Below are 27,589 nucleotides of genomic sequence, written 5' to 3'. Positions count from 1 at the left end.
CTTATAAACCTCGAGTGTGTTGCGGCTTTTGTTTGTGACGTCACATCCGCTGATACATTCAGTGTTGCCAACATTGGCAACGATAATTGTTTGGCTTTCGGCTGATCCAAGAAATGAAACGCTTTCACAATACACAGTCCGTAAATAGCAGGCTATACGCAGTGCTACGTGCGTTGACTGATGGAATCCATTGATGAAGGAAAGACGAAGATACTTACCAAGTGTGGCAAAACTATATGTTCTTTTACTCTTACGTAATTATTATTATTATTATTTATTTATTTATTTACAATACAATACAATTTACTTCTATTATTGTGCAATCATAATTTTCAGTTACAATTAGTTTTCTTTTATGTAAGTGGAACTGTAGTATTTCTACTCATGTAACGAGGCCACAAAATCGCGTTCTACGTGTCATTGTGTTGCTATCGAATAGCGAATTAGCTGTTACATGTCGTGATGGTTGATGTACAAGTGAAACTGACAGGTTTTTGATATGTTGGTATAAAACTTTATTATGATTTCAATTCACCGATTACGAAGAGGAAGTATCATTCTTAACTGACGCAATTTATCCTTTTACTGTGGATTTAGTGTGAAAAATCTATACATAATATCTCTTCTTCTTCATCTGTACATCTATACATAACTTCTCTTATCTATACTTATTTTCTACCGTACTTTCTCAAAACACTGCAGTAAAATAATGAAAAGCAAATAAACTTATCTATCCAACTAATATGATTTGCGTAGGCGATTCCTTTACTTTATGTTTCCAGTGAAATGTTACTACATGTACTGTTACATATAACGACTTATATACTTTGCTTATATACAAACTGCGGTATAATTTTCGCAGAACAGCTTACTCATGCAGTATTTCAAGAATCGTTCTTGCAAAAATAAATTAGATCGATAGCGCTGTTCGAGTGGGTGTAGACCCAAGGCCAAGGTCGAGCTCACAGCTGTAAACCACAAGCTGACCAGAGCTTTGTCGACCTACTAACGTTATTAAATCACTGAGAAAAACTAATAATATTTGATGTCTTTACTATTTTTTATCTTTTCAAAAAACTAGAAACAACTATTATTTTCTGGAGAAAATTGTAAAACACTGATATTTAGTGAAGAAGTTACATTTTAATTATTACTATTAGTTTTCATAAATCGTGGTAATTGATAAAAGCATTGAATAAAGTTTGCTATCGCAACTGTTACTTGCATCGTTACTGTAAAATATAGGTAATCTATTCATATTTTTAAACAAATTTTGCTGATAAAAAGTATATTTTTCTTCCGTATCGTTCAATAACAAATAATGATATCGACTCCAATTTCATCGCAGGCATAATTGCGCAATGAATTGATGGTTTTGGAGGCAGAAAAAATACTATATTCTTATATAGGTATAAGTATATAAGAATATAGTTTTTTTTTCTGCCTCAAAAGCAAGAGCACGTATTATTGATTTCAACGCCCACGGTAAAGAAAAGACTTGTATATTGTGCTGTTTTTTCCGAAATAAAGTATAATTCGTTCATCATTTTTTTACACGAGTTCATAAGTTGCCGTAAACATCCGGTTTTTTGTCGGTGTTTTTAAAGACGTCATTAAATAACAATAAGGAAAATATGTTAATTTCAAGTTTTATCAATGAAAGTAAAGTACTGAATTAATTTAAATAATTATATTTCCTTCATGTTTAGCGATGTTTTTGTTTTGATAAATGAACTACTAATTCTAGATACGATGTGTTAATACATTGTCGGGAAATTCTTTGCCGTATGTTTTTTCCTTGTTTATCTGTTCTAAGATATTATCTATTGTTTTTTACCTTGAAATTTATTTGTGACATGATAATATACCATGTTGTTAGTGGATAGCACTTAAAAAAATATTTTATATTACGTCGTAATTAATATGAAGTGACTTTGTTATCCTTGATTCGTTGATGTACAAAGGGTCTATCACAAATATTTATGAGAACCTTTTCGTAATTGACACTTGAACTCAGGACCTGCCGTGTACAAATTATGCATTGAAACCACTGCACCACAAGGTCACACACTTGGTGTAAATTTGTTGGATTTGTTTATCTGGCGTATCACCTTGACGGTCACGTGGCGTGCCATCTCGTCTCGACTGACTCATCTGGGCACCAGTGCGCAGCGCTGTTACAGCTTATTGCGTTTGAATTGTATTTGTTGTTGTTTTTTTTTATACTAGTCGTTTTGCCAACCTGTTTGCATATAAAGTATCGATATGTTGATAGTTTTATTCTTTTTGAATGGAATTTTTATTGTGTTTTAATAGGTTGTGTTAGATTTGAACTTTATTTAGTTTGGTGACATTTGCGTATTATTTTTGTAATGTAGAATATATGTTTTATAACAAGCTTGTTGTTTTCTTGTTTATGTTGGATTAAATCAATTCAAAATCTCAATTATTTAACTTTCATGAGATATTATCATAATGAACGGCTATCAGACCTTCTCACTTTGATGAAGGGCCCTCGATGGGCTCGAAAGTAGTCGGTGCCGACACCGGACAAATACATAGTTGTTCAGCTGTTTATATATTAATTTAAGCGCTATGTACATAATTATGGTACCATATACACCTGATTATGGTAGCAGTTAAAGCAAAGTGCTTAGAATTTTAAGGCTTATAAGGTGACGTTTAACCTAATAGGTACCAGAAAAATAGAATATATGCGTATATTTGCCGGCGTAAATACAGCATATTCATTTTATATAAATGTGTTTTTCTTTTCACACTATTTTACACTTACTGGATAGTTATGGAGTCGAAATAAAATTTTTCAGTCTTATTTAACGGTAATAAAGTGTATGGGTTCATTAATTTTAATATAGTAAAAGGCACTCGTGAATTAAATTACTTGCTACTTCTTTCATTACGTCTAATTAAATTAATGAAATAAAAGCTAAGAGAAACTCAAGTTCTTGTATTACAACCCGGCTCATTTCATTGCAAGTAATAGAAGTAAGGGCTTTTCTATGGTTTGCGGTGTTCGTAATAAGTTCTTCATTGCATGTACGTAATGTAAAAGTGTAAATAAAAGACTATTTTTTTATTCATTTTATAAAGTTTTATTGACAAAAAATAAAATTTAGGATTACTACTGGTCACAAATAGTGTTCAACTTGTTGAATTAACATCGTTTAATGTAGATTTCTCAGTGCGGCATTCAATTTTTCTGATTAATAAATAATTCTAATTACGGATTATCTTGGGGATCTGAAACGTGGGGCGCCCTCCCTCCAGGTAAACTGACGATTTAGTGCGGACGGCGGGAAGTCGTTGGATGCTGAAACCGCAGGTCCGCATATTTTGGAAGGTACTGAGGATGGCTTATATCTAGCAGTGGATAGACAAAGTATGATGATGATGTCCTTGGTTGCTTGGTGATGAGGTTTACCTTAAGGTGTCAATAGTGACAACTAAAATATAGCAGGTAAAAGTACTCTAGGTCCATTTAACGTCTTACTGATAAAAGGATTTCCATTTAGATCTCGTATTGCCACTCGCGTCATATTGCCTGTTACTATAGCAGTGAAAGCTTTTAAGTAAAGATCGAATCGATGGCTAGTTTTATATTCATGTAAGATTGTAAATTCCTCACAAAAACGTAGCGTTAGCGTAACGTAATTTTACAATGTCAAAATACGTTTCGTAGATTTTAGAACCTAATTATGTATGTATTTCAAGGTAAAATCGCAAACAGTACCGACTTAGTAGAGTGAAATGTATGTCACTTCTTCCTGCGATGATAAAATAAGTTTAGGGTTCTGGTCACCATTTAATTTATCACTGTCACATTTTCTCAGATGAATCCTAAATGGATGTGTTTTTAAAGCATAAAAAGAATTTACAATTATTATTTATTCTTAAAATGTTAGTACAATGAAAACTTTTATTTGTTCACTTTATAGTAGTGTCGTAGTACATGCTATATGCATGTTACGATCACATTTTTTATGTAGAACGTTTTATATTGATGAAGTGTACGAACATACTATTTGCAAGTCGATCAGCAAACATATCGATTTTGTACACACTCCAGATGTACGATGAGTTCTGTACACGTTTTCAAATTTAATTTTACATGAGTTTCCATTGCAGAAACTCACACATAAATATATGGTTATCTCAGTTACTGAGAAAAATAAGACAAACGGCAACACGTCTTCAACATTCCTAGGCAGTGGAAACGTTCGTTTTTTTTAATTTTTGAAAACATTTTAGATTTATGTTTAAACATTGTATGATGGATTTGGCAAATCCCACAAATTAAAACTTTCTTTTTGTTCGTTCAGTATCATAACATTGTTACCGTAGCGAAAAGTTTTAAATCTGTAGCAAAGATTTCCAAGTCTTTTCAAAGTTAAGCGAATTCCTAAAACGATGAAGTTTGTAGGTAAAATATTTTACAAAGTAAATTTAAACAAACTGATGGAATCACTCAATCATGTTTGATACTTTACTTGACAAGATTATTTTTTTCTTGCTATTTACTTTAATCAGAATACATTCCAATCCAATGATTTGTAACGAAAGTAATTGTTGTTGGTAGGAAGCTTTATGTCTGATTAATTTTCTTTAGGGTATTTCTTTTTGGAGCGTAGAACACATTTACAAGTATAAGTATCGGTTGTATGGAGATGAATGTTTTGTATGAGCGTAGGTACTTTTTTACGTTACAGTTAAAACTATTACTCCCGGTATGCAATATTATAGTTTCATCAATCACTGGCTAGGTTCGCGAGACATCGTCTACGTCGGGATGATTAACATCCGGCGGGAGAAGGTCGTTATGACGTCACCTCCGGCCTCTTCCGGTCACGTACGTGCAGCCATCGACATTCACCACAGGCGCACAGTTTTGACGTATTTAAATTGCACGTGTTATAATTTCACTAAAGCTAGATAAAAACAAAGAAAAACAAATTATTGACAAATTCCTAAAGCCTTTTTGTTTAGCACACGTATTGCCACACTTAGAATTTGATCTCTAAAAGCATGTAATGTAATTTTGTATGTTGCAGTTTAAAACAGTTAACTTTAAAATTTATAAGAAAGAATTCTGATGATTTTGAGGTCCTTTGCGCTTGTATATCGCTGCCTTCAATAATAACTCTTATTGTCATTTTATACTCAATTTTATTAATGCTATCATTCATAATATTCTCGTTCTTAGAAAAACAATAGATGCCATATCTAAGAATTAAACCTAACTGTCTATGATTGTTAGTTAACGCTGAGTCGCAACATACAACTTTGAATCACGATATACATATGCCATTGATCTATTATTATCCACACGAGCTACGAACGTCTCAATTAATAATTGCAATAGTAAACAATTGTTGATGCCATGCTTTTTTATTAATCAATAGCAAGTCTGGACGGACTTTGTTCGAATGATTATTATGTAAACCATAAAATATAGTTATCTTTTTCATTCCCTTTGAAAAATGATGTCCTTACACTGAATGTACGTTGATTATTCAACCTCAGTTATGCAGATTAACTAATGGGAATTAAACTCTAATACACATTGGTACTGTCACTTTTTCGACCCCAAAGGAGACGGCATCAAGTATCGTTATTTATATTTGGTCGTTCCGACTGATACATTTTACCCCTAAAGCATAGATTATTTTTCGGTAATCAACAACAGAATATAGGAATTGGTATGGATAGTCTACGTAGGAATTTATGTAAGATCAAGTTTGTTACCAATGTATTTTATATTTCTTCTTATATTACACCGTAGCTAGCGGAAGCTTCTAAGTAATAATGTAAAGAAAAAGGATTGAATATATTTTCGAGATAATTTAACTTCCAAGGATGTAATACATCTTGTGATGTCGTAACTATTGACATGTGTTTGTGTTAACAGCGACGTTCAATATCCGCAAAACCAATTTATGACGTAATCAATTAACGCCCCGACAACCGTTCTACATAATTTACTAGTTAATTCTATGGGGTATTTGACTGATTAATATATAGAACAGCAAAATCATTTACAGATAAATGCATATACTTGATATCGGTGAACAAATGTTTTACTTTTCTTTTTAATTTATATAAAAAACAATTTAAGTTTGATCGCCGATATAGCAATTGTGTTTAGCTTTGTTAGTTTTCAATGTTTATGCACTTAGAGATAAGAGAAAAACATTATCAAATTTACAAACTTTCTCGACTTACCTCACGTCCGTAAAGTTTAGGACAAATTTGACAAAGTTAAAAGAGCTTTACAGAGGTGAATTGCTTTGCACTAGAGCAGTGCTTGCGGTTTAATGCTAAACAAAACGCTAGGGACGTAATTTGGCTGAGAAAGGTGTACCCATTCCTTTGTGGGATACATTTTTACCGCGTTTATTTGGCGGGTGGCCCAGTTGTTGTAAACCTATATATAGGTTAAACGAACCGCTTCTGTGTTGAAGTATCACGTAATGCTAACAGCATTGTTATTTCCGTTTGAAATGTTGTTAATGTTACACTAATCTTCCATAAATGTAACTCACAAAAACCTCAAACGAACTTCGTACTCTGGGAGACATTGGACAAGGCCGATTTCTAGGAGTGTACTAAAATTATTTGTTTTAGTGGTGTTTAAATTATGAGTACTAATAAAGATATCTATTTACTACGTTGACACATTAATTTTTTTATATTTTTGTTTACAAGAGGGTAAGTAGATTTGTAAATTATGTATACAATCGGTGTAGAATAAATCGTAATCAAAAAATCAAAAATAGAAAGCGATACCCACATATCCGACCCACCTGGCAGATGTTCACTGACAGCTGCGCGTACGTTCTTTTTTTACCAACTGTACAATAGTTTACATTGGGGCAACTGCTGCATACAATTGAGTGGCGACGCAAATAACTCGGTACGGTGTGACAATTTGACGTGAGTGGCATCCCTATTATGCAACTAGTATGCGATACTATTACGAGTGATAACGAAATAGTGACTATGCACTTTCTTGATATTATTACTTTGTGTAGAACACCATAGTTGAAATTTAAGGAAAAGGCTTAGGAGTTTATCCTAGGGGCAAAACATAGATTACGGTCATTTATACCACAAGCATAATTAAAATTATAATTGTCTGGTGATGGTTGATTTCTATCATAATTAGGCTAAAGCCCCAAGTATTTAAAATTACTATAGTTAACCGAGTCAGACAGCAATTAACTAATTGGGTCGCGTCTATTCTAAAATATCTGGGGTAATAAGTTTGCGGCGACACAGTGTTTTCACGCTTCGAGGTTTTCTTAATTTCGCAGTAATGACATTTAACTTTGATCGTAATTTATATTTGACACTGATAAAGAACATCTTAGATTTTACGCATCGATAAAGTTTGAATATTTAGTATTCCTTAAGATCATGCATACTCGTAAATTCATGTTGTTAGTAACCCGGGGTTGCAAAATTAAGTACCTTCATGCTATCTTGACGTCACTTTTTTTTTTCGAAAACTCTGAACGTCACAGTAGTACAAATTGCGGATCCATATACGCGGGTACCTCGATCGCGGTCAATTTACGAACGGAAACGGAACGGAACGTAAACCCCGCGAATAGTGTACTTAACTTTATGTTAGAATTTTTACAAAATACAATATTGTATTGCGAAGGTAAATGTTGTAATATATTTTCGTTATAGCAACGTCATATGACCGCCTAACCCATATTGTGCCGCAGCAGCTGATGAAAAGCAACGTTGTATAGCGAAATTCACTCGATAAATAGGACAATCCTATTGTGTTCCTCTCACCATTGTCCCACTGAATTGGCGTATATTTTAATTACGGGTGATTCTATTGAGAGGATTTTTGCACATTCAACTATTGAAATAGTTCAAAAACAGGTTATGTTAGTTTTGATTATATCAGCATAATATTTTGTTTCTAATATTGAGTCATACACCAAACAACTATGAAAGCTAGTTTCGTTCATTATTTAACAAATTCTAATATAATTAAATTTGAGTATAATGCCCTATTTAGGTGGCGTGTGAAATGTAAATAACAGTTCATTAATAAATTAATATCCAGTATTTGCATATCCATAATGGGTTTCATTCGAAAACAGATACAGGTTACCGTGGGTTCAGTTGTGACGTCACGGCATTTGTAATTCAAATACGTTATCGACGTGCTGCCGATAGAAGCGTTCGCGTTTACGACGTACTTTGCTTGTATTGTTATGTCGCATATTATGATTTGCCACGTTCAAATTAAAATTCACTTTATTTTATTCTGCTATGTGATTGCTGTGTGATTTGACCCCCTTTCGAAATGTCTTAAACGTGTCCACCTCATATATGAGTGCTATGAATTCATGTTGCTTGCAAATAGGCATCTTTTTATTATTGTATTCCATTCGATCTCCGGTTAAAAAAAAAGGTAAAAGGATTGTTAAAGTCAAACGTATAAGTCTAAAAAAAGCGCCTATCGCGGTAACTTAAAGCACGCACATTATTTTGCCTGCAGAACATATATACTGTAAGAACACTTGATTTAATTTTCATAAATTTTTGTCTTGTGTTGACGATATAATATCCAGGCAGGGTAGCGCAAGTCAATAATTTTCGCACGGACGACTTATTGGGCGTCGGGGTTTCGTTTTACGCCCATTACCCCCTTGCCACTGCTCTGCAATTTATACGCTCAATTCTCCTCGTGCCCTTTTGTCTGCTATTTGACATACTATATTAACCTACCCGCATTGTCTTTAATAGCGAACAATTATTTATTATTTCTATTAGTTATTTTAGCCTAATCAAAGCAAGCAATCAAACAAATCTTTATAATATCAGAAGTGCGTGGTTTTTGGTAAACTTATGATTTTTTCTAGATAATCCTATAAATTATCAACAAATACATACTTTTTAAATGTTAATTTTTATGGCTATAGAATATGCGACGGCTGTTATTAGACATATAGATAGGGAAGCTGTATCTGAAATACAGAGATTTACATGCACATAGTTTATGCAGTGTCGGAAGTTTCATTATTTATTCAATGTATTATTTAACATACGTAATTTATGCACAAAGATACAATACCAGCGGAGTATCACACCTCGAGCACGTAAAATAAAATAGATGCTGTAGCCTAACACTAGGTATACTTGTTAACCGTCCAAACACTGACGCTAATATTATTATGAATTTCTGGTGACCTAGTACAGGTTTTATTCTCTCATATTTTATTTTATGTAGTCATAAATTTTCCCCTCCCTCTTGTTTTTCTTTACTTTTGAATATTATAGGTAGTTTTTATTGTATTTGGCTACGCAATGGCTAACAACCAGTAGAGTAAACAGTATATTGTTTTTCCGTTCGCTACCATCATTTTTAGTAGTATCACGGGGCTAAAATAAGATTGTCTTTAATTTTTACCAAAATTACTGCATTTGTTTACAATTTAGGAAATAAATATAAGACAATTTTTTAGCTAAGGATTTTAATTTTAGAATTTGACTGCCCAGACATTAGGCTTTAAATTTTCTAGGAATGTAGTGGTAAATGTAGAGTATGTGCGAAAAGCTATCCCAACAGCCGCAAATAGTTTTACAGTTCACTGGCTGCGAGCTACGGCTCTTTGTTTTACCAAGACCCCTTTTAACTCATCGTAGCCTTTGTGGGACATCTTTGTACATATTATGATGCGGGTATCGTTTTTCTTTTTATGATTATTTAATTATTAGATTATTTTACATATGAAAAATACTACAGATTCCAAGAATTTTCATTATAATCAATCAAGTATATGAATAGTATTGAAAAATTATTTATAACTAGCTTTTACCCGCGACTCCGTCCGCGCGGAATAAAAAATAGAAAACGGGGTAAAAATTATGATATGTCCGTTTCCTGGTTCTAAGCTACCTGCACACCAATTTTCAGTCAAATCGATTCAGCCGTTCTTTAGTTATAAATAGTGTAACTAACACGACTTTCTTTTATATATATAGATTGGGGTTAATCGTGGTAAAAGGAGTTAGAAATAATTACGGATGATATCCATAGTTGCGTAAGTCAGGTAGAAATGTTACTTTATAAATAGTAAGCATTGACATTTAAAAAAGGAAAAGGTCGAAGCTATTTGTGATTTGTGCGGAGTAGTTGGCATCTATACGAGTTGCTCTGAATTTAGTCTAGCAGTGTATACACGACGTTTTCAAACGAAATGTTATTGTATTTTTAAATTAAACGAAATTACGAGTCTTTATTTAAAAGGCAAAGGCACAAAAGATGTCGCAGTGTCGGTGCGGTGTCTTCGACAAACAGAATGTCGACAGCAACTGAAGGGCTCTTGCTCTATAAACCATATAAAAGACGCTCATCACTGTGAGCATCGCTTTACAGTATCCTAGTTTTCTAATCTTGGATGAAGTATTCGAAAAAGTAATTTAAAAAAAAACTGAATCGACGATAAATAGAGAATATTTATTGTATAAAAGGTTCAAAATTTTAATTCTCTCTTCGTAATTAGACATTTAGAAGTTGTTTTGTTGAAAGATGCCGTTCGTTAAGAAAAGTAAGAAGCTAAATATTATCTAAAAATAGGCAGATCAATAGCGAACAGGTCGTTTGTACCCGGCCATTAAGGTGCGTGGGATGAATCATAGCGGGTGAAGTTGCCAGCAATGTTTTTTTCTAACTAAAATTCGTTATATTACCAAATTTTTATGTGATATACTCCAAAGCCTTACCTCACAGTAATCTTAGTCCCTTTAAAGGTCTCGCCACTAAAGTTCTCATTACCGACGTGAATGCTTCCATTTTCATCGTGAAATGGAATAGGACAGTTTCCTTTGACCTTTTCATGCTTCAAAGAAGGTTGTATTATAAAGTTTATTGCGCGCAGACCCCTGATGACAGTTTCTAAACGGATGTCTTTTCAACATTGATTTTATATTGTACTGTACTTTGTGTGCTGTAATGAATTTTAATAGACTAGGAGGAGAGACTAGGAGGTAACAATGTATCACGAGGAAATTGGGTAAAAAGTAATCTTTAATTTGATTTATTTTGATCTTCTTTTGTTTAAATAGAGGTAATTGTGAATGTTAATATCAAAAAATAATTTTTATTTCTGCAATTAACGTTGGATTTCACTGCTTAACATACCGTGACCGACATAAGAACATACCGTGATCTCGATTTTTATCAAAGAGTGATACATCACGGTTACTCACGGTTACATACGTTATATACGTTACGTAGTGTTGTAATAGTTAATTAAATGCCCCTGTTAAACCTACACATGCAAGTTTTCTAGTAACAACAATATTTCCTTAGTTACTCGTTAGTTTTTAAACTTCGCTTGAGGCGGATTTAAACCGGTTGAGCCGGTGGAAATTGCGTTGTAAAATCTAATCTACTGGTTAAATTAGTTTTGATATTTTTTAATAACGAATTTTCATTTTATTTAAATTGCGTTTGTAATTAAATTTTAAAATAACGTGATAGCAATACATAAAATAAATAAAGGAACGGTTAAGATAAAGGTCAATAAAGGCTCGTATGATTAATTTCGTAGACTGTAGAATAATTTGCTTACCTTAGAATTGCTACAATAAAATTTTGCGAAGGTCGAAAATCTTAAGCAAAATTGAAACCATTAAGGTCTCGAAATATATTATGTCGTAGTAATAAAATCTAAACATTTTGTTATTATGGATTAGTAATAATGATCATTTGTATTGACTAAATCTAAAAAAAAGTGACAGTTTTTAAAAATCTTATTTATTTATGGTTTACTGTCCGTTCCAAAATAAACTTAAAAAACTTGAGAGGTGTCAAGGGACACCCGGATGGAACGAAGTTCCTTTCAATTAATTAGTGAAGGAACCAATGTTTATTCTATGCATAAAAAACTTAAGTCTTCACAAGAAGTACATTTTATTTCTATGAATTTTCGTTATATATTGTCATGTCGTTGCCATGGTGATATAGCAAAAAGTGTCGTGACAACTTTTCGTAAGAATTTTTTCCGTCTAGCCCCCTTTCACAACGCGCGATAAGGAACTTCGTTCCAATAAATAGATGTAAATTATCTTTATCTATGGATTTATGCTATAAACGCAGTGGTGGTTTAAAATATGTCCGTATATTGCAGAGCGGTTCATATTTTATGTCAACTATATGAAAATACATCGATCGTATTTATCAATACATTTGACATTGTGTCGTATTTCAATATACATCTTACCCTTACTAATATTATAAATGGGAAAGTTTAGATGGATGGATGGATGTTTGTTTGAAGGTATCTCTGGAACGGTTCAATGGATCTTAATGAATTTTGGCATAGATGTAGAACATAGTATGGAAGAACACAAAGGCTACTAATTATTATTTTTTTTAATTCCTCGCGGACGGATACGACGTATACGATGATACGACAGCGACAGCTAGTCATATTACATATGTATATTTTATGATTTATATTCTATTTGAAAAACCCAGTGGTATTTATGGTTCACTGCTATAGTAATTGAACGGACCCGTATAAAGCGGTATACGTAGGTAGTGATGATAAAAAAATATATTATTCAGTTACATTTTGGATTGCATACGTATGTAAACCCACAAACTTTACCCTCTCCATCATTTAGTCGTGCCCAAGCTAAATTTTGCAGATATCCTGTCTCCACAGCTGTATAAACTACCCTACTATAAATATAAATGTGTATTAATTTTAACCCCTTACCTTTAGGGTTGCCTCTAATAAATTTTCGATGACGGGGTCAAGTACCTTTAGTTGTAATAAATATTAAATATCTTTCTTATAGTTAAAGTTGTTTCAATTTCGTTGCGTCTACCGAAATTAAATATTTTGTATAGAATGACTAACCAAAGATAAACTTTTTTTTTTACTAGAAATTAAAGTCTTTATGGTGGTTATAAAATACTTTAAAATCTTCATGACTAAACGTCACCATCATCATCAGTATAGAGTTCGGCACCGGTTAAAAAAAATTTATAAAAAATTGCTTTCATGAATAGCGATAGCAACATATCACATGAAATGGCAAGTCGAGTACTCTCGTAGAGCACTCATCATGTTAGCAGTTAGCTACCTATGCCACGCAATTGAACTCTACTATGTGTATTTGATGAATTTTACCTTTGTGCTATGTTTTCTATTATAAATTATCAATTTATGACTATTAACTGTTAAGTATTTACTAATATCTAAACATATAGATAATTTTATATTTCGGTATCAAAGGAGTCGAAAAAAAGACGTTACCGAATCTTAGTACATTGACTCCGCCTTTTTAATGGATTAAAAAAGGCTAAATAGCGCGAATTAGTAATAGCTTTTAATCTACTTTGTTTGGCCGTCGGTGTACATTACATTGTAGGATCTAGAGTCTAGATTCTAGACAAAGCCCCACGCACGCACAGCGCCTGGAGGATTCAATGTACTTCTGACGTTACCAAGACTCGTCTAGACAATATCGGAAGGCAAAGGACCTCCTTACACTAATTGACTACGACAAATAGCAGACATGCAATATAGTTATATTTTATCTTTTTATTTTATTGTAGAGTTAACAAAGTTGTCATCTAAATGTTTTAATACTTTACTTTTACTTTACATTTAATTTACTGTAGTACAAAGGATTTACTCATATTGATTGGAATCGTGCCTGTAGTTGGCTCAAGATCATGGTTTATCGAAAATATCAATGTTCAAACTTTATTAATTAACGTAAGATAATAGCTACCAGGCGGAAACTTACAAATATGCATTTATTTTATTCCCAACCGATACTATATATATATATATATATATATATATATATATATATAGTATATATATACTAGCTGTCGACCGCGACTCCGTCCGCGCGCAGTTAAGAAAAACTTATTAGGGGTACGAAAAATAGATGTTGGCCGATTCTCAGACCTACTGAATATGCTCACAAAATTTCATGAGAATCGGTCAAGCCGTTTCGGAGGAGTACGGGTCACACGAGAATTTTATATATAAAATACCTATTTATTTGTACATAAATATCTTCAGATTATCTTAACCTCAATATAACCTGTGAAATAAACAAAAGGCAATCAGACAAAAAGTGTATCAACGATTAAAAAAATATTTTCATGTAATGTTTTATGTATGTAAGTTTTACTTTTATCCTAGATATAACATTTTCTTGCTTAAAATCTTGCCTGTTTTATAGTAAGTGGCAAAGTTCGTTTTATCACAGGAAGGTTTTAATATTATCCGGGCGTGAGTAGGCTTAGGTGTCAGGTGATTTCATAAATTGAAAGCGAGGCCAACGCCCTCGCACCCTTTATCTTTCTTAGGCGGTTGTCAGACGTAATAACATTAGTTACAGCATATATCAAATATATAATCTTCTTTAAAAAAGTCTCTGTTTTGTTTGGGTTTACTGTAGCTGTGATTTTATGACGTTTTTTTAAAGAGTGTGTTTTACGAAAGTTAGCACTACCTCCTTAGTCCTCCTATCCAAAACTAACATAGTCATTGATTACAGTATCTTAAAACATCTGCCAATCATCGGAATTCGCAAATAGAGTTGCTACCAGCTTAATGTTGCTAATCAGAAATGTGAACAGATTTTGCCTGCTGTCAATTGCAACGACAGTTGCTTCGTCTGTAAAGCGCCTTAACCACCCCGAGAGACTACCGCGCTATCTTTTACTCCCCTCTCCTTGGAACTTTTATCGTCAGTATTTTAAGAAATTATATTAACTTTGAAAAGCCATGTATACTTTATATATATGTATGTTATATTCAATGAGTAAATCTGAAAACGATATTTTAATCTCAAAATTGTGAGTATAAATATGACGTCTCAATTTTTCTTCTAATTAATATTATAAATGCGAAATTGTGGATATATGAAGAGATTGTATGGATCTCTCTAAAATTTGGCATAGATGTAGAACATAGGCTTGAAGAACATATAGGCTGCTAATTAAGTATTTATTTCATCCTGCGCGGACAGAGTCGCAGGCGACTGCTATTATAGTATATTTTACCCACAAACCATTCATTTTATAGGACAAGATAGAATTACTTCTGTGATTGTTTAAGTTTAAACAGTCCAAATCTTACCTTTTCACTAAAGTTACAATCTAACCTCTACTGAAATTAAGACCTGTAAAAGCGTTTTAAACTTAATTTAATTATTTATTACACAACATGGGCTATAATTAAAATAAATTTATGTCACATTGCGGTTGTACGTAATTTGTTTAGGCGAGACTAACAAACGCGTTACACATTAAATTTAATTACACGTTTTCAAGCGAATTCATTAAAATACGAATAGAGCGACTATGCGTTGATTCTCACGTAAAAGAATGGATAATGCTTCAGAGTGGAGGCGAGCCCCCCTGACCGTGAATATTTATACGCACCAACGTGTTACAACCCCCTACAAGTGGGAGGTGTACCCCACAATTAATATGGATTCATTACTAAATCATGTCGACGATCACTTGTGCCTGTTGCTAAATTAAAATTCAGCGCTGCCTTAATTATCTTTTGAGACTCTTGCTCAGTCTTTGTTAATTTTTATCTAATATTAGTCTTTATTAAATACTAGCTGTCGCCCGCGACTCCATCCGCGCGGATTAAAAAAAAAAACGTAAAAAGTAGCCTATGTGTTTTTCCAGACTATGTTCTACATCTGTGCCATATTTCATCAAGATCCGTCTTGCCGTTCTGGATGAAACTTCAAACATCTATCCATCTATCTAAATATTCGCATTTATAATATTAGTAAGATTTTAATTTCACTGCCTAAAATTTGAGTGTTCTTCAAACAAGTGAATTAAGTTTAAATGTTATTTCTATGTTTCTTTTTTTTAAACACAATTCCAGCAAATTAATTACTGATATATCGATGAAATGTGTTGAAATACGAGAAAAGGTTTGAAATTCCAAGTAAAACAGATTTGCTAACAATGATTTTATTACCAAGTTTGTAAAAAAAGAATTAGGTTATAAGTATGTGAGAAAGCGGCAAGAGTTTCGACATATCTCTTATTACGGTGGCATAGAAAGAACTTGTCATAGCATTAACGAATCATAGTTTTTTTAAACGCATTAAAAACTTCATCATCATCATCAGCTCACTATACGTCCCCGCCGCCTACTGCCTACCCCAAGTTAGGGGTGACTAGGCCATAGTCAACCACGCTGGCCAAGTGCGGGTTGGTTGACTTCACATATATCATTGAATTTATTCTCAGATATATGCAGGTTGCATCACGATGTTTCCTTCACCGTAAGAACGTCGGATAAATGTACATATGTAAATCGAAAATCGAAAAACACATTGGTACATGGCGGGATTCGAACCCAGGACCTGCAGATTGCAAGTCAAGTGCTTAATCCCTGAGCCACCGACGCTCTGACGCTCATTAAAAACTTAATCAAACAAAAAGATAGAATTTAACACTTAAATATAAGAAGCAAAAAATGTGCTTTGACCTTTCTGAACAGAGCAACTATTACGTATACTGTAGCTACGTAGTACTTCAGTGTTACGAATACTATGAGATGTTCCTAAGATTTATATGATACTGGCTGTCACTTGCGACTCCGTCCGCGAGGAATTAAAAAAAAACTAAATTAATCTAAATTTAACTATGCCAAATTTAATCGAGATCTATTGAGCTGTTTTGAAGATACTCTATAACAAACATCCATCTAAACATTCGCATTTATAATAGTAAGATTTCTAGAAAATTCATTAATTTCTTTTATGTTGTAAGTAAACGTCTGACATGATAGCAATGTTATTAAATGATCGTGTGTCAGTCGCAAGTCGCGAGACATCTGAGCTATTGGATTCCTGCTTTGACGGAATCGTATTACTGCGTACTTTGAAGTTGAAGACATTTATAGCATGAACTACATTTGATAATATTTTATGCAAAGACTTTTATTAAAATTTATTTAGAACGATCACTCTTTGGATTTGTATCATGCCAAAGGGAATATACATTTAGAGCTACGAATAAAAGTCATGGTTGTTTCATAAAGGTGATTACGAAGAAATTACGTTACTAAGATGATTGGTAAGCCAATAAAAATTGCTTACCTTCATTTTTGAATAAAAAAAATTATTAGGTCCTTACATATGAAATTGGCGTTTTGTATGGGAGGAACAAAAAGTCGAATATTTTTTAATATAATATATTTAATTAGTCAAAGTATGAACCATTATTTTCTATGCACTTTTGCCATCTCATAGGTAGTTCATTGATCCCTTTACTAAAAAAACCAGTCGGACGGGAATCAATAAAATCTTTGAAGGCGATTTGGACTGCCCCATCGGAGTTGAATTTTTTCCCTTGCAAGAAGTTATCCAAATTTCGAAAAAAATGGTAATCTGTTGGAGCAAAGTCCGGGGAGTACGGAGGATGTCTTAGACTTTCCAATTGAAGCTCTTCTAATTTAGTAGCCGTCTGTTGCGCAGTGTGTGGTCTAGCGTTGTCGTGAAGCAGCAGTGGCGTGGAGCGATTGACCAGCCTAGGTTGTTTAGCCGCTAGCTTTTCCATCATGGTTTGCAGTTGCTGACAATAGACATCAGCCGTAATAGTCTGGCCAGATTTGAGAAAACTGTAATGAACAATACCGGCACTAGTCCACCAAACGCTTACAAGTAACTTTTTTGGGGTTAATTTTCGCTTGGGGCAGGATTTGGCTGGCTGGCCAGGATCCAACCATTGCGCTGAGCGCTTCCGATTATCGTAAAGAACCCATTTTTCATCACAGGTAATGATTCGGTTTAAAATACCTTCATTATTGTGCCGGTTTAGTAATGTAACGCAACAGTCGACGCGCGTTTGCCGGTTTGCTTCAGTCAATTCGTGAGGTACCCACCTTTCAAGCTTTTTAATCTTCCCAATTTGCTTCAAGTGAATTAAAACAGTTTTATCACTAACATCGCAGCCTGCAGCTAACTCGGACGTGGTTTGCGATGGATCCGCTTCCACAATAGCCTTCAACTCTTCATTATCAACTTGAGTCTCAGGCCGTCCACGGGGCTTGTTCTGCAGATCGAAATTTCCAGAACGAAAACGTTGGAACCAAAAACGAACTGTGTTTTCTTTTGCAACACGACCGCCATACACATCATTCACCCTTCGAGTCGTTTCCGCAGCACTAGTGCCACGGCGGAACTCGTACTCGTAAATAATGCGATATTTTAAGTTTTCCATTTTGTAAAATGAGTGACGCAAACAGAAAAAAACAGAAGAAAAAAACAAATGAATGACGGTCATCGAACCACAAATACACGAGTCTATAGCTGTACAAATTTGAATTTGGAATTCCTTACCAAAGAGGAGAAATTCGTGATTAAAGTGGCCAGTACGAAAAACGCCAATTTCATATGTAAGGACCTAATATTTGTTATTTGTATGTATTCGCGAATTTTATAGTTACATCAGAGCAATTAAGAAGTCTGAACGCAGTCTGTCTATTATTATACCGCGCGGCCATGTCCCGCTTTTGTCTGTGTCCGTGTTTATTCTTGTGCGAGCTCGTGGTACTCAACGGGTCTGCTACGCGACGACGCCTTGAGTGCACTACGTTGCGAATTTTCTGGCAAACTAACCTCAACTAGGAGCGGATTACTCGCGCACTTATGACTTGTAGTAGAGTGAAACTAAACAACACATAGCTATCCTAAGAACCAGCGTCGCTCGATCATTTTTTTGGATATAGAGTTGAAGTTTTATACTATTAAAATGAACCGAGGTGCATTTGGGATAACCCATACGAGCGATGAGTTGGCGGACTTTATAGTTGGTTTCGCTTTATGTTGGCCCACTTTTTCGTTCCTATTCCTTTTAAATAAATTGATCACTCATACTTACCTGTGACTTCGTCCGCACAAAACTAAAAAAATCTAGTAATAAATATAGCCTTTATCACTCGGAGATGGTGTAGCTTTCCATAGCTTCCTAACAGTGAAGTAATTGTTTCATATAAGTTCAGTAGTTTCGGAACATATTCAATGCAAAGAAACAATCAAATCTTTCATCTTTATAATATTAGTATAGAATTATAGATGAAAATGAAGATTAATTGATTGCTCATAACCATTACTTCCTCATAAGAATGAAAGGGGTAAGCTCATGTACTTACACCTGTTGTATGTTCTTTGTTGAATGTGTGTAATAAGGATTAAGTTATAAACGATGATCCCTGTCCGTTCGAATCGACTGCCCTTTCTGTAATCCTAGAGATTACCTTTGTGATCGATTGGCACACCTGTCTCGCTTTCTCTCTATCCATATACCAACGTATTCAAATGTTTGTTCAGTTACGAGCTAAGTATCAAAAAGTTACGTAGTTACTTAGTACAAAAGTGGGAGAGTTAATGTTATATTATATTTGCGTTATAATGACGTGTAAGGCAGGCGGCACACGGTTAGCCTGTTTTGTGAATTTATAAAGAAGCTACACAACTCTTATATTTTTCAAACAATGGAGCGGGAGTCAAGTGCACTCCTGTTTATTCGCGAGAAATCTGTTGGCTCCACTTCTAGAATAGCGCTACATGAATACAAGAGACAATGGGACATATCCTATTCTATGTAGCTTGTGACTATGTAAATTTTATCGCTATTAGTTTTCGTGATATTTTTGAAGTTACTATCAGATATTAAACATGAGTGTTTTTAGCATTATGTAGCGAAAAAGCATTTGATTAAACTCGAATGCCGTACTTTTGGTGAAATATCTACACGATTCATAGTTTATTTGGGCAAAAACATAATAACATTTCTCTATATTTGTTACAGGGTGGTTATCCGGCCAAGTTGAAGAAGGTTCTAATAGTGACCGCGCCGCTGTGGTTCAAGGCGCCGTTTCGCATACTACGGCTATTCGTGCGCGAGAAGCTGCGCGAACGCGTACATACGGTGAGCGCGCCGCAGCTAGGCGCGCACGTGCCCCGCGCCAGCTTGCCTACGCAGCTCGGCGGACAACTAGCCCCAGACCACGCCGCCTGGTGAGTACCGAGTATGTGGATACTGATGGTAACAGGAAACTTGATAAGCAGTGGTTGAGACATTGATTCGTGACTATTACCAAGTTAATCATAGATAGGGAAGGTAAAAAATAACTTGTAGGAAGCCAAGATAGTTCTGGGCATCTGTTCAGTAAGCAGAATATTTCTCTGCGGTAGGTTATGTCCGAATTAAACAACTTTCAGCCCTGAGCCTGCTAATGGCGTAGCATAATGAAACAAAATATGAATCTAGTTTATACGTCTAATTTATGAATGTCTTGCAATTTTGTGCGCAAAAGAGCATAAAGTAGATATAGGAAATGTTAGGAATTTGTAATAGAATAGGCTAGAGAATCCATATTATATTGTTACAATGGAATTTTATAAGCTGTAGTTCGTAAAAAAATAATGAAGTAAAATAAAACTATTAATAAATTTCACAATAATAAAGGTACGGAAAATTACAACGTTCATGGAATAGATGTTAACTGTGGAAGGAAATTGTTTGCCGCTTTGTCTAATTTCTTAGTAGCAGTCGACATAATATTCGCTTGAATTAAGACGCCTTTAGCATTGTTTACTAAGAAACAGTACACTGGAACTATATCGTATTACGCGGCCTCTATTTGCACTTCCGTTCAGATATTCCGTATTTACATTTCGCGTTTCCTTCGCTTGCACGTTTCAGTCAGAGCACTTGCATCATTTCTGATTAGATTTTCTGCAAGTCAAATATCGTTGCGAGTTCCCTTGAGACATCAACTTTAGTACTCAGGAATATTACTTTGGTCGGATATAAAATTTCTTATTTCTGTAGCCGATTGCTTGGATCTGTTATTAAATTAAATAAAAGGTTTCAATTCTCATAATTTATTAATGTGAGTATTAATTTTTGATTGGATTATAAAGTGAAAACCACCATAGTAGTTTTAGGGTCCTTTGAGAAGCGAGTTTACTTCGTCTGCAGTTTCCCTGTTGTGGCGGATACCTATTGTCGTTAGTAACCTCATATATCATCAAAGGCCATACTCTTTTGATGATGATATAACGATGATGTTAGCTTATTTTAGCTCAAATAGCCAGTATATATGATACGTTGTACTGCAGAGAGTGTTGTCATTATGTGAGGTTATCAGAGCGTGAGGCGTCGCGCTGCCAGCCTCGCTCACACCTCCTTGAAAATGTACGCTCATATGGCCTATGCTAAAATACAAAAGGGTGATGTAATTTTGACAGAAGTAGATTTATACATACGGTTATTAGCTCACCTTTGTTTTTCTAAATTTATACATTTACGAAAAGTAGGCCACTGACAATACCAAATAATTGAAAGAAAGAAAAATATTTATTGCCACACAAAGAATATATATAAAAAAAACACACACACACACACAAGGCACAAACTTAATTGAAGATAGCCGAGTGATAAAACTTGTTTTCGTTTCTAATTGGAAAATGTGTTTTGAGTATTAAAATTCGTGAGCATTATAACTATAGAGTTTAGTAACGTAAAAGTTCGTAGGTCACGCTCCACATCGTTTAACAATAAAGTTTCTGTTCTATTTTTTATACTATGCTCGGCAATAACTAAGGTGACCTACATTTTCATTTACTCTATCTTACATAATCTCAAAAGGCACTAATAGTAATTTACATTCATTTTGTTTATTTCATGCAAAGAAATAAAGTAATTTGAAAGCGGGTGAACAATTATACAGCGGTAACTTGTAAGTAGAACGACTAAATTCTGTTGATTTGTTTGTTATCTTACTTGTACCAAGTTTTTAATAGAACTGACGTAAAATTAAACTTTTGGCTTGACAAGGAATTAAATTGTAAGGAATATTTCAATGTTATTTTCAGGCTGGAGCACTGTAGAAATTGTTATACGAATAACCTTCAAAATAACAAACTGGATGGTGTGATAGACGAATATGTGATCAGTAATTATATTCCCCCGGTCAAAACGCAAAATGGTAAGTATTTATATTTCACAATATTTGTTTAAAATGATACGAATTGTTATTTAAAATGTAGCAGGACAGAGTTATGCAATTCGGACTCATGGTACTGTAGATTTAGAGTTCAAAATAGCTAGTGCCCAAACACTCTAAGAGTTTTTTTGTTTTTAATATAGTTGTGTGTGATTCCAGGTGTAATAGAGCACGAGGTCGCGCGCGATATGACTAGCGACCGCGTGGCGCGTCTCGAGCAGCCCGACGCGATGCACATCAGCGACCCTCCCTACACCTGCGACACAGGCCCGCTCAGGTCAGCACAACGTACTCACATGCGCACACGCAAACGCACACGCAAACGTACACGTACACGTATACAAACATGCACGCACGTAAACACGCAGTTGATTATATGGCGCTTAATTTTATTATAAACTGATGAAGTTTGTCATTATTATTTAAATGCAAGACAAGCGATGACATTTGCATTAAATCTAAAATCTCTTGAGTAATCCAGCACTTTTTTGCTTCAGTTTCTAGAGGTTTAAGAATTCTTCAAATACCTACATACGATAGATATCCAAAATCTAAAGTTCTTCTTTCCCTTTCTAGTGTTACTTTAAAATTTAACACAGAAATGAGTATTTATCAAAATTTAAAAAACTTACTAGTTGCAAATGGAAAAATTGTGGCATACGTTTGTTTACGTAGGAGCCGACGAATTATATTTATATGATACAAATTGCAAGTAAAAAGAAAACCGATTCTGTAACCTATTTCCACTAAATATTTTCTCATGCGATTTTCCTCTTTTCTTGAACAATGCCTCAGAATGTTATTTACTGTGCACTATGCATTTTAACATTTCGAAAGACTGCAAATTTATTTCCCGGGGAAATGGGACGGGAATTATAAAGCTCGCCAAACGTCCTAGATATTTGCCCGGGCAAGGTTCGTAGCTTTTCTATATTCTCAGGCAACCGTTCGAAAAACCTTTCACAAAATCGTCTCTCGGTAACAAAATCATTGGATTACAAATTGTATACCCTTTTATACAGAGAAATAACTATTTATTTTTACACTACTTTTGTACATTATATTATTTTTTTATTTAAATACTAACTGTCGCCCGCTACTCCGTCCGCGAGCAATTAAAAAAGAACATAATAAGTAGCTTGTGTGTTCTTCCAGACTATGCTCTACATCTATGCCAAATTTATTGCGATTAGCGTTTTTGGAGATATATTCCAACAAACATCCATCCACACATCTAAATATTTGCATTTTTAATATTAATAACATAAAAGACACAAAAACACATTTCAAACACACATTTAATGTAGGAACAACATTTAGCTGAATTTAAAATTTTTACCAATAATATTCTAGAATACAGTTTTAAATTGTATTCATTTTGAAAAAAGTAAATAAATATAGTGTTTTTTTTTTCAGACATACACACGGCTACAATGGCGACATGAAGGGCGGTCACATACACTCCGGAGATGAGGACGACGTTGACTTGATCAGTGAGTTTATATATTATATACCTTATCTTTTATATCTATAAAAATACTAACTATCGCTCGCGACTCCGTTCGCGCGCAATTAAAAAAGAACATAATAAGTAGCTTGTGTGTTCTTCCACACTATGATCTACTTTATACCAATTTTCATTGAGATTCATTTAGCCCTTTTGGAGATACCTTAAACATCCATCCATCCGAACTTTCGCATTTATAATATTAGTAAGATTGTCCATCTGATCGTGTATTTCATTTGCCGAAATTCTTGTACAAAAAGATATTGTGAAGAAGGATTGCTTGCTCTCTTTAAAAAACAAACAATGTTATTTGTAAAGCAAACCCTATAAGAAAAGTTGTACTTCGTAATTATTAGCAAAAAACCTTGAAGTATTTGAATTTATTTTCTATCTCACTTAATAAATTGTAAAAAAACTTCTCTATTTTAATCTGTTAATTCCATTATTAATATATTGATGAGGTATATATCAATACATGGACAGGCTATAAATCTTGGTATTTTGTGCCTATTTGATTTTAGTCATTTTGGCGCTGATGGTTTCGGTTGCTATCGGTGGTGATAATTCGAACTAATAATAGAGATAGAATTAACTGTCAGTAACTTCAACAGTCGCATTCAATTCGGAACGAAGCGAAAGTTGTCATTTTTAAGCAAAGTCGTGTTAGTTACACTATTTATAACTCAAGAACGGCTGAATCGATTTGACTGAAAATTGGTGGGCAGGTAGCTTAGAACCAGGAAACGGACATAGGATAATTTTTACCCCGTTTTCTATTTTTTATTCCGCGCGGACGTATTTCATGATTTAAAGATAGAAAAAATCCAACCATAGCCAACAAGATTTAATTTTGTGACATTCGTTTTTAATGTTTGTCAGGTAATGTCATTTATTTTGAATGAAACATGATTGTGATTTTGTGGTTATAACAAAATTTATAATTTTTCGTAAAATGAGCGATGCAAAAACCGACGTCGGTAAATATTAAACGATTATCATTTCTTATGAACTATTTTCTTTAAAGTAGAGTACATTTACAGTGATAGAATCATCAACAACAATATCTGTTGCACGAATTGGTAGGCTTGACCGGAGAAATACCACGACCACACAGAAAACAGGCATGAAGTTGAAGAAATTCGTCTTATCTGATGAGTGTGTGTACTGGTGGGCTAATTTCAGTGCACTTTCCCTTCCCCCTCTTTTCTTATTAGGGAATTTAATTTGACGGAGGAGTGGATTTGGTTTATATCTAGATGTCTTAAAACAACACAAAACAATTAATTAGTAATAATACATTGAATAAGTTTGTTAAGAGTATTTTATAAACTAAATATAATTATCCTTAAAACAATAAAGTTTTGTAAACAATGCATTCAATTTAACAATGCACTTTGAAACTGTACGGAGCGAGTTTAACTTAATTAAAATGTCTAGATTGTCTTGTGCGAGAGAGCTAAAAGATATAAACAAGATATAAAAAAGCAAACTCTTGTCCGTGTTCTACTTTATAGAATCACTTTATTAACAAAATTTATTTTTACACTGACTTTAAATTTCCCCATTAAAAACTTGAACGAATCAATGAAAGAATCAATATTTGAATCGACGTAAATAATCGATATTATCGACGTAAATATTGCTAGAATCCCATATAATGGTGTGGTCAGCTTTGTAAGTCTTTTCCACTGACTGTCCTCGACATCTTCGTCTGAGATTTGGCAGTTACTTTTTTTAACATGTATACATCATTTCAAATATCCTTGCGGCTCAAGGTGATCTAACACTGATCCGAGCAGCGATTCGCACGATGTTCTACACCGCTAAGATATAAGGTATACCTGTGTGTGTATAGCTCGAGGCACGTGGTCTTCGGGCGAGGCATCTCCAGGTCTATCGGATGAGGAGTGTGCGGGCGGAGGCGCGGGCGAGAGCGCAGGCGCGCTGCTGACTCGTCTGCGCGCGCTCGGACGTCGCGGACTTGTCGCAGAGTACGAGGAGATACGAGCTCGTCCTCCGCAAGGCACCTTCCAACATGCCAAGTTAGTATGTTACCTAGTGGTACTGCATACACTCATCATGACGTGGGGTCTTTTAAAGCAGGTGGAATACGCATTCACTGAACTAACGCGTTACATATGTATATAACTTCACCATTTAGGGCAAGATCGTGGTTCAAATATGGTTAAATAAAATTGGGTGTACCGATCTATCTAAATAGAGATTAGTTGAGGTAATCAAAAGATTAAAAAAGAAGGGAATCGAAATATGTGGTGTTCAACCGCTTTAAATGAAAACCAATAAGTTTGTAAAGCCTTTAACATTGAAGTAATCATGGTATAAATGTTTCTACATATCTTGGCGGGTCTTAACTTCTTGCAAGTTGCTGCGCAGAACACAATTTTAAGAGAAGAGCGTAGCGGGTCGAGGGGAGGGTACTGCACAGTACTCCGATTACCTTGAACCGCCAAGATATTTGAAATGATTTATACACTACTATTAAACATAATATCTCTCCCGCAAGATTCCCTACCTGCAGCCATTACACTTGAATTGTCTGTGTTCTAAAAATTTGTGTTAATATTTTCAGATTGCCAAGTAATTTATCAAAGAACCGGTACACAGACGTTCTGTGCTACGACCATTCCCGTGTGCTGCTATCACAAACGGACCCCGAGGACCCCACCACTGACTACATCAATGCTAACTACGTGGACGGATACAAGCAGAAGAATGCATTCATATGTACACAAGGTCAGTAACTATCATTGTATTATGTTCAAATAAAACAACGAGTTGTGTCAGTCGAGTACTTCAAGATTTTATTCATAACTAACTGTTGCCTACGACTCTGTCCGAGCTGAATTATAAGTTAAAACTTGATAAATAATGTGTTCTTCCAGACTATGTTTTACATCTGTACCAAATTTCATCAAAATCCGTTGAGCTGTTTTGGAGATACACATGTTTCTTCAAATAAATCATTCATCTAAATCAGTGTTTCCCAAAGTGGGCGATAACGCCCCCTTGGGGGCGTAAACCTAGGAGGGGGCGATAAGGGGCTAAAATATGGGGGGCATTGAAATTAATTAAAGTAATGAAATTGTGGTTTTTAAGTTTTAGGGCTGAATAAAAATTAGGGGGCTCTGAAATATAATTGATTTTCAAAGGGGGCGATGAAAGAAATAAGTTTTACAATCACTGATCTAAACGTTCGCATTTATAATTATCATATTATATATCGCGTTATCGTTTCAGGTCCTCTGCCGAAGACGTTCAGCGACTTCTGGCGCATGGTGTGGGAGCAGGGCTGCCTGGTGGTGGTGATGACGACGCGTGCGGTGGAGCGAGGTCGTGTCAAGTGCGGACAGTACTGGCCGGCGGCGGTCGGAGCGCGCGCTCTGCATCCCCCCTTCGCACTGCTCACTGAAGCTGTTGATGTTGAAGATGATTATATTATATCTCATCTCGTACTCACTGATTTAAGGGTCAGTACTATGTGATTTGAAGCTCAACCATTCATGATTAGATGTATTTAAGAAGTGAATCTGGCAGTGTTATGTTAGCACTTTAATATTTGAAAAAAAATGAGAAAAATACAGTAACCAACGTAAAATAATTTAAATTATAAAGTGTTGATTAATACTTAGGGTAGAAGTAATGGGTACATTTGTTGTACAGACGGAGCAGTCGCGGCGAGTGTGGCACGGACAGTACGTACGCTGGCCTGACTACGGCGTGCCGGGCGGTGGTCGCGCACAGCCAGTGTTGCGCTTCCTGCAGCTAGTGCGGCGCGCACAACGCACTGCGCTCGCTGAGTACGTACACGTACACGGATACGTACACGCACATGTACACGTATACGTTCACGCACACATACATGTACATGTATACGTTCACGGACACTCACACGTAGTCGTATACGCACACGCACACGTACACGTACATGTACATGTACACGTACACGTAAATGTACACGCACACGTACTCGTATACGCAGACGTACACA

The 27,589-nt window shown here is 34.8% G+C and overlaps 1 protein-coding gene across 1 annotated transcript in view; it reads left to right on the top strand.

The window, feature by feature from the left end:
- Positions 1-27,589, top strand: part of LOC106717447 (tyrosine-protein phosphatase non-receptor type 9-like) — a 46,811-nt gene that overhangs the window by 17,117 nt on the left and 2,105 nt on the right. The window contains exons 5-12 of the mRNA XM_045682746.1: positions 19,871-20,079; positions 21,943-22,055; positions 22,233-22,350; positions 23,490-23,566; positions 25,436-25,622; positions 26,171-26,334; positions 26,839-27,068; positions 27,262-27,398. Of these exons, the coding sequence (XP_045538702.1) occupies positions 19,871-20,079; positions 21,943-22,055; positions 22,233-22,350; positions 23,490-23,566; positions 25,436-25,622; positions 26,171-26,334; positions 26,839-27,068; positions 27,262-27,398 (1,235 nt within the window). The remainder of the gene's footprint in view (positions 1-19,870; positions 20,080-21,942; positions 22,056-22,232; positions 22,351-23,489; positions 23,567-25,435; positions 25,623-26,170; positions 26,335-26,838; positions 27,069-27,261; positions 27,399-27,589) is intronic.

Source organism: Papilio machaon, chromosome 20, assembly GCF_912999745.1.
Source record: "Papilio machaon chromosome 20, ilPapMach1.1, whole genome shotgun sequence".
In the NCBI taxonomy this organism is placed as follows: Eukaryota; Metazoa; Arthropoda; class Insecta; order Lepidoptera; family Papilionidae; genus Papilio; species Papilio machaon.
This window is presented reverse-complemented; position numbering and strand designations above follow the sequence as displayed.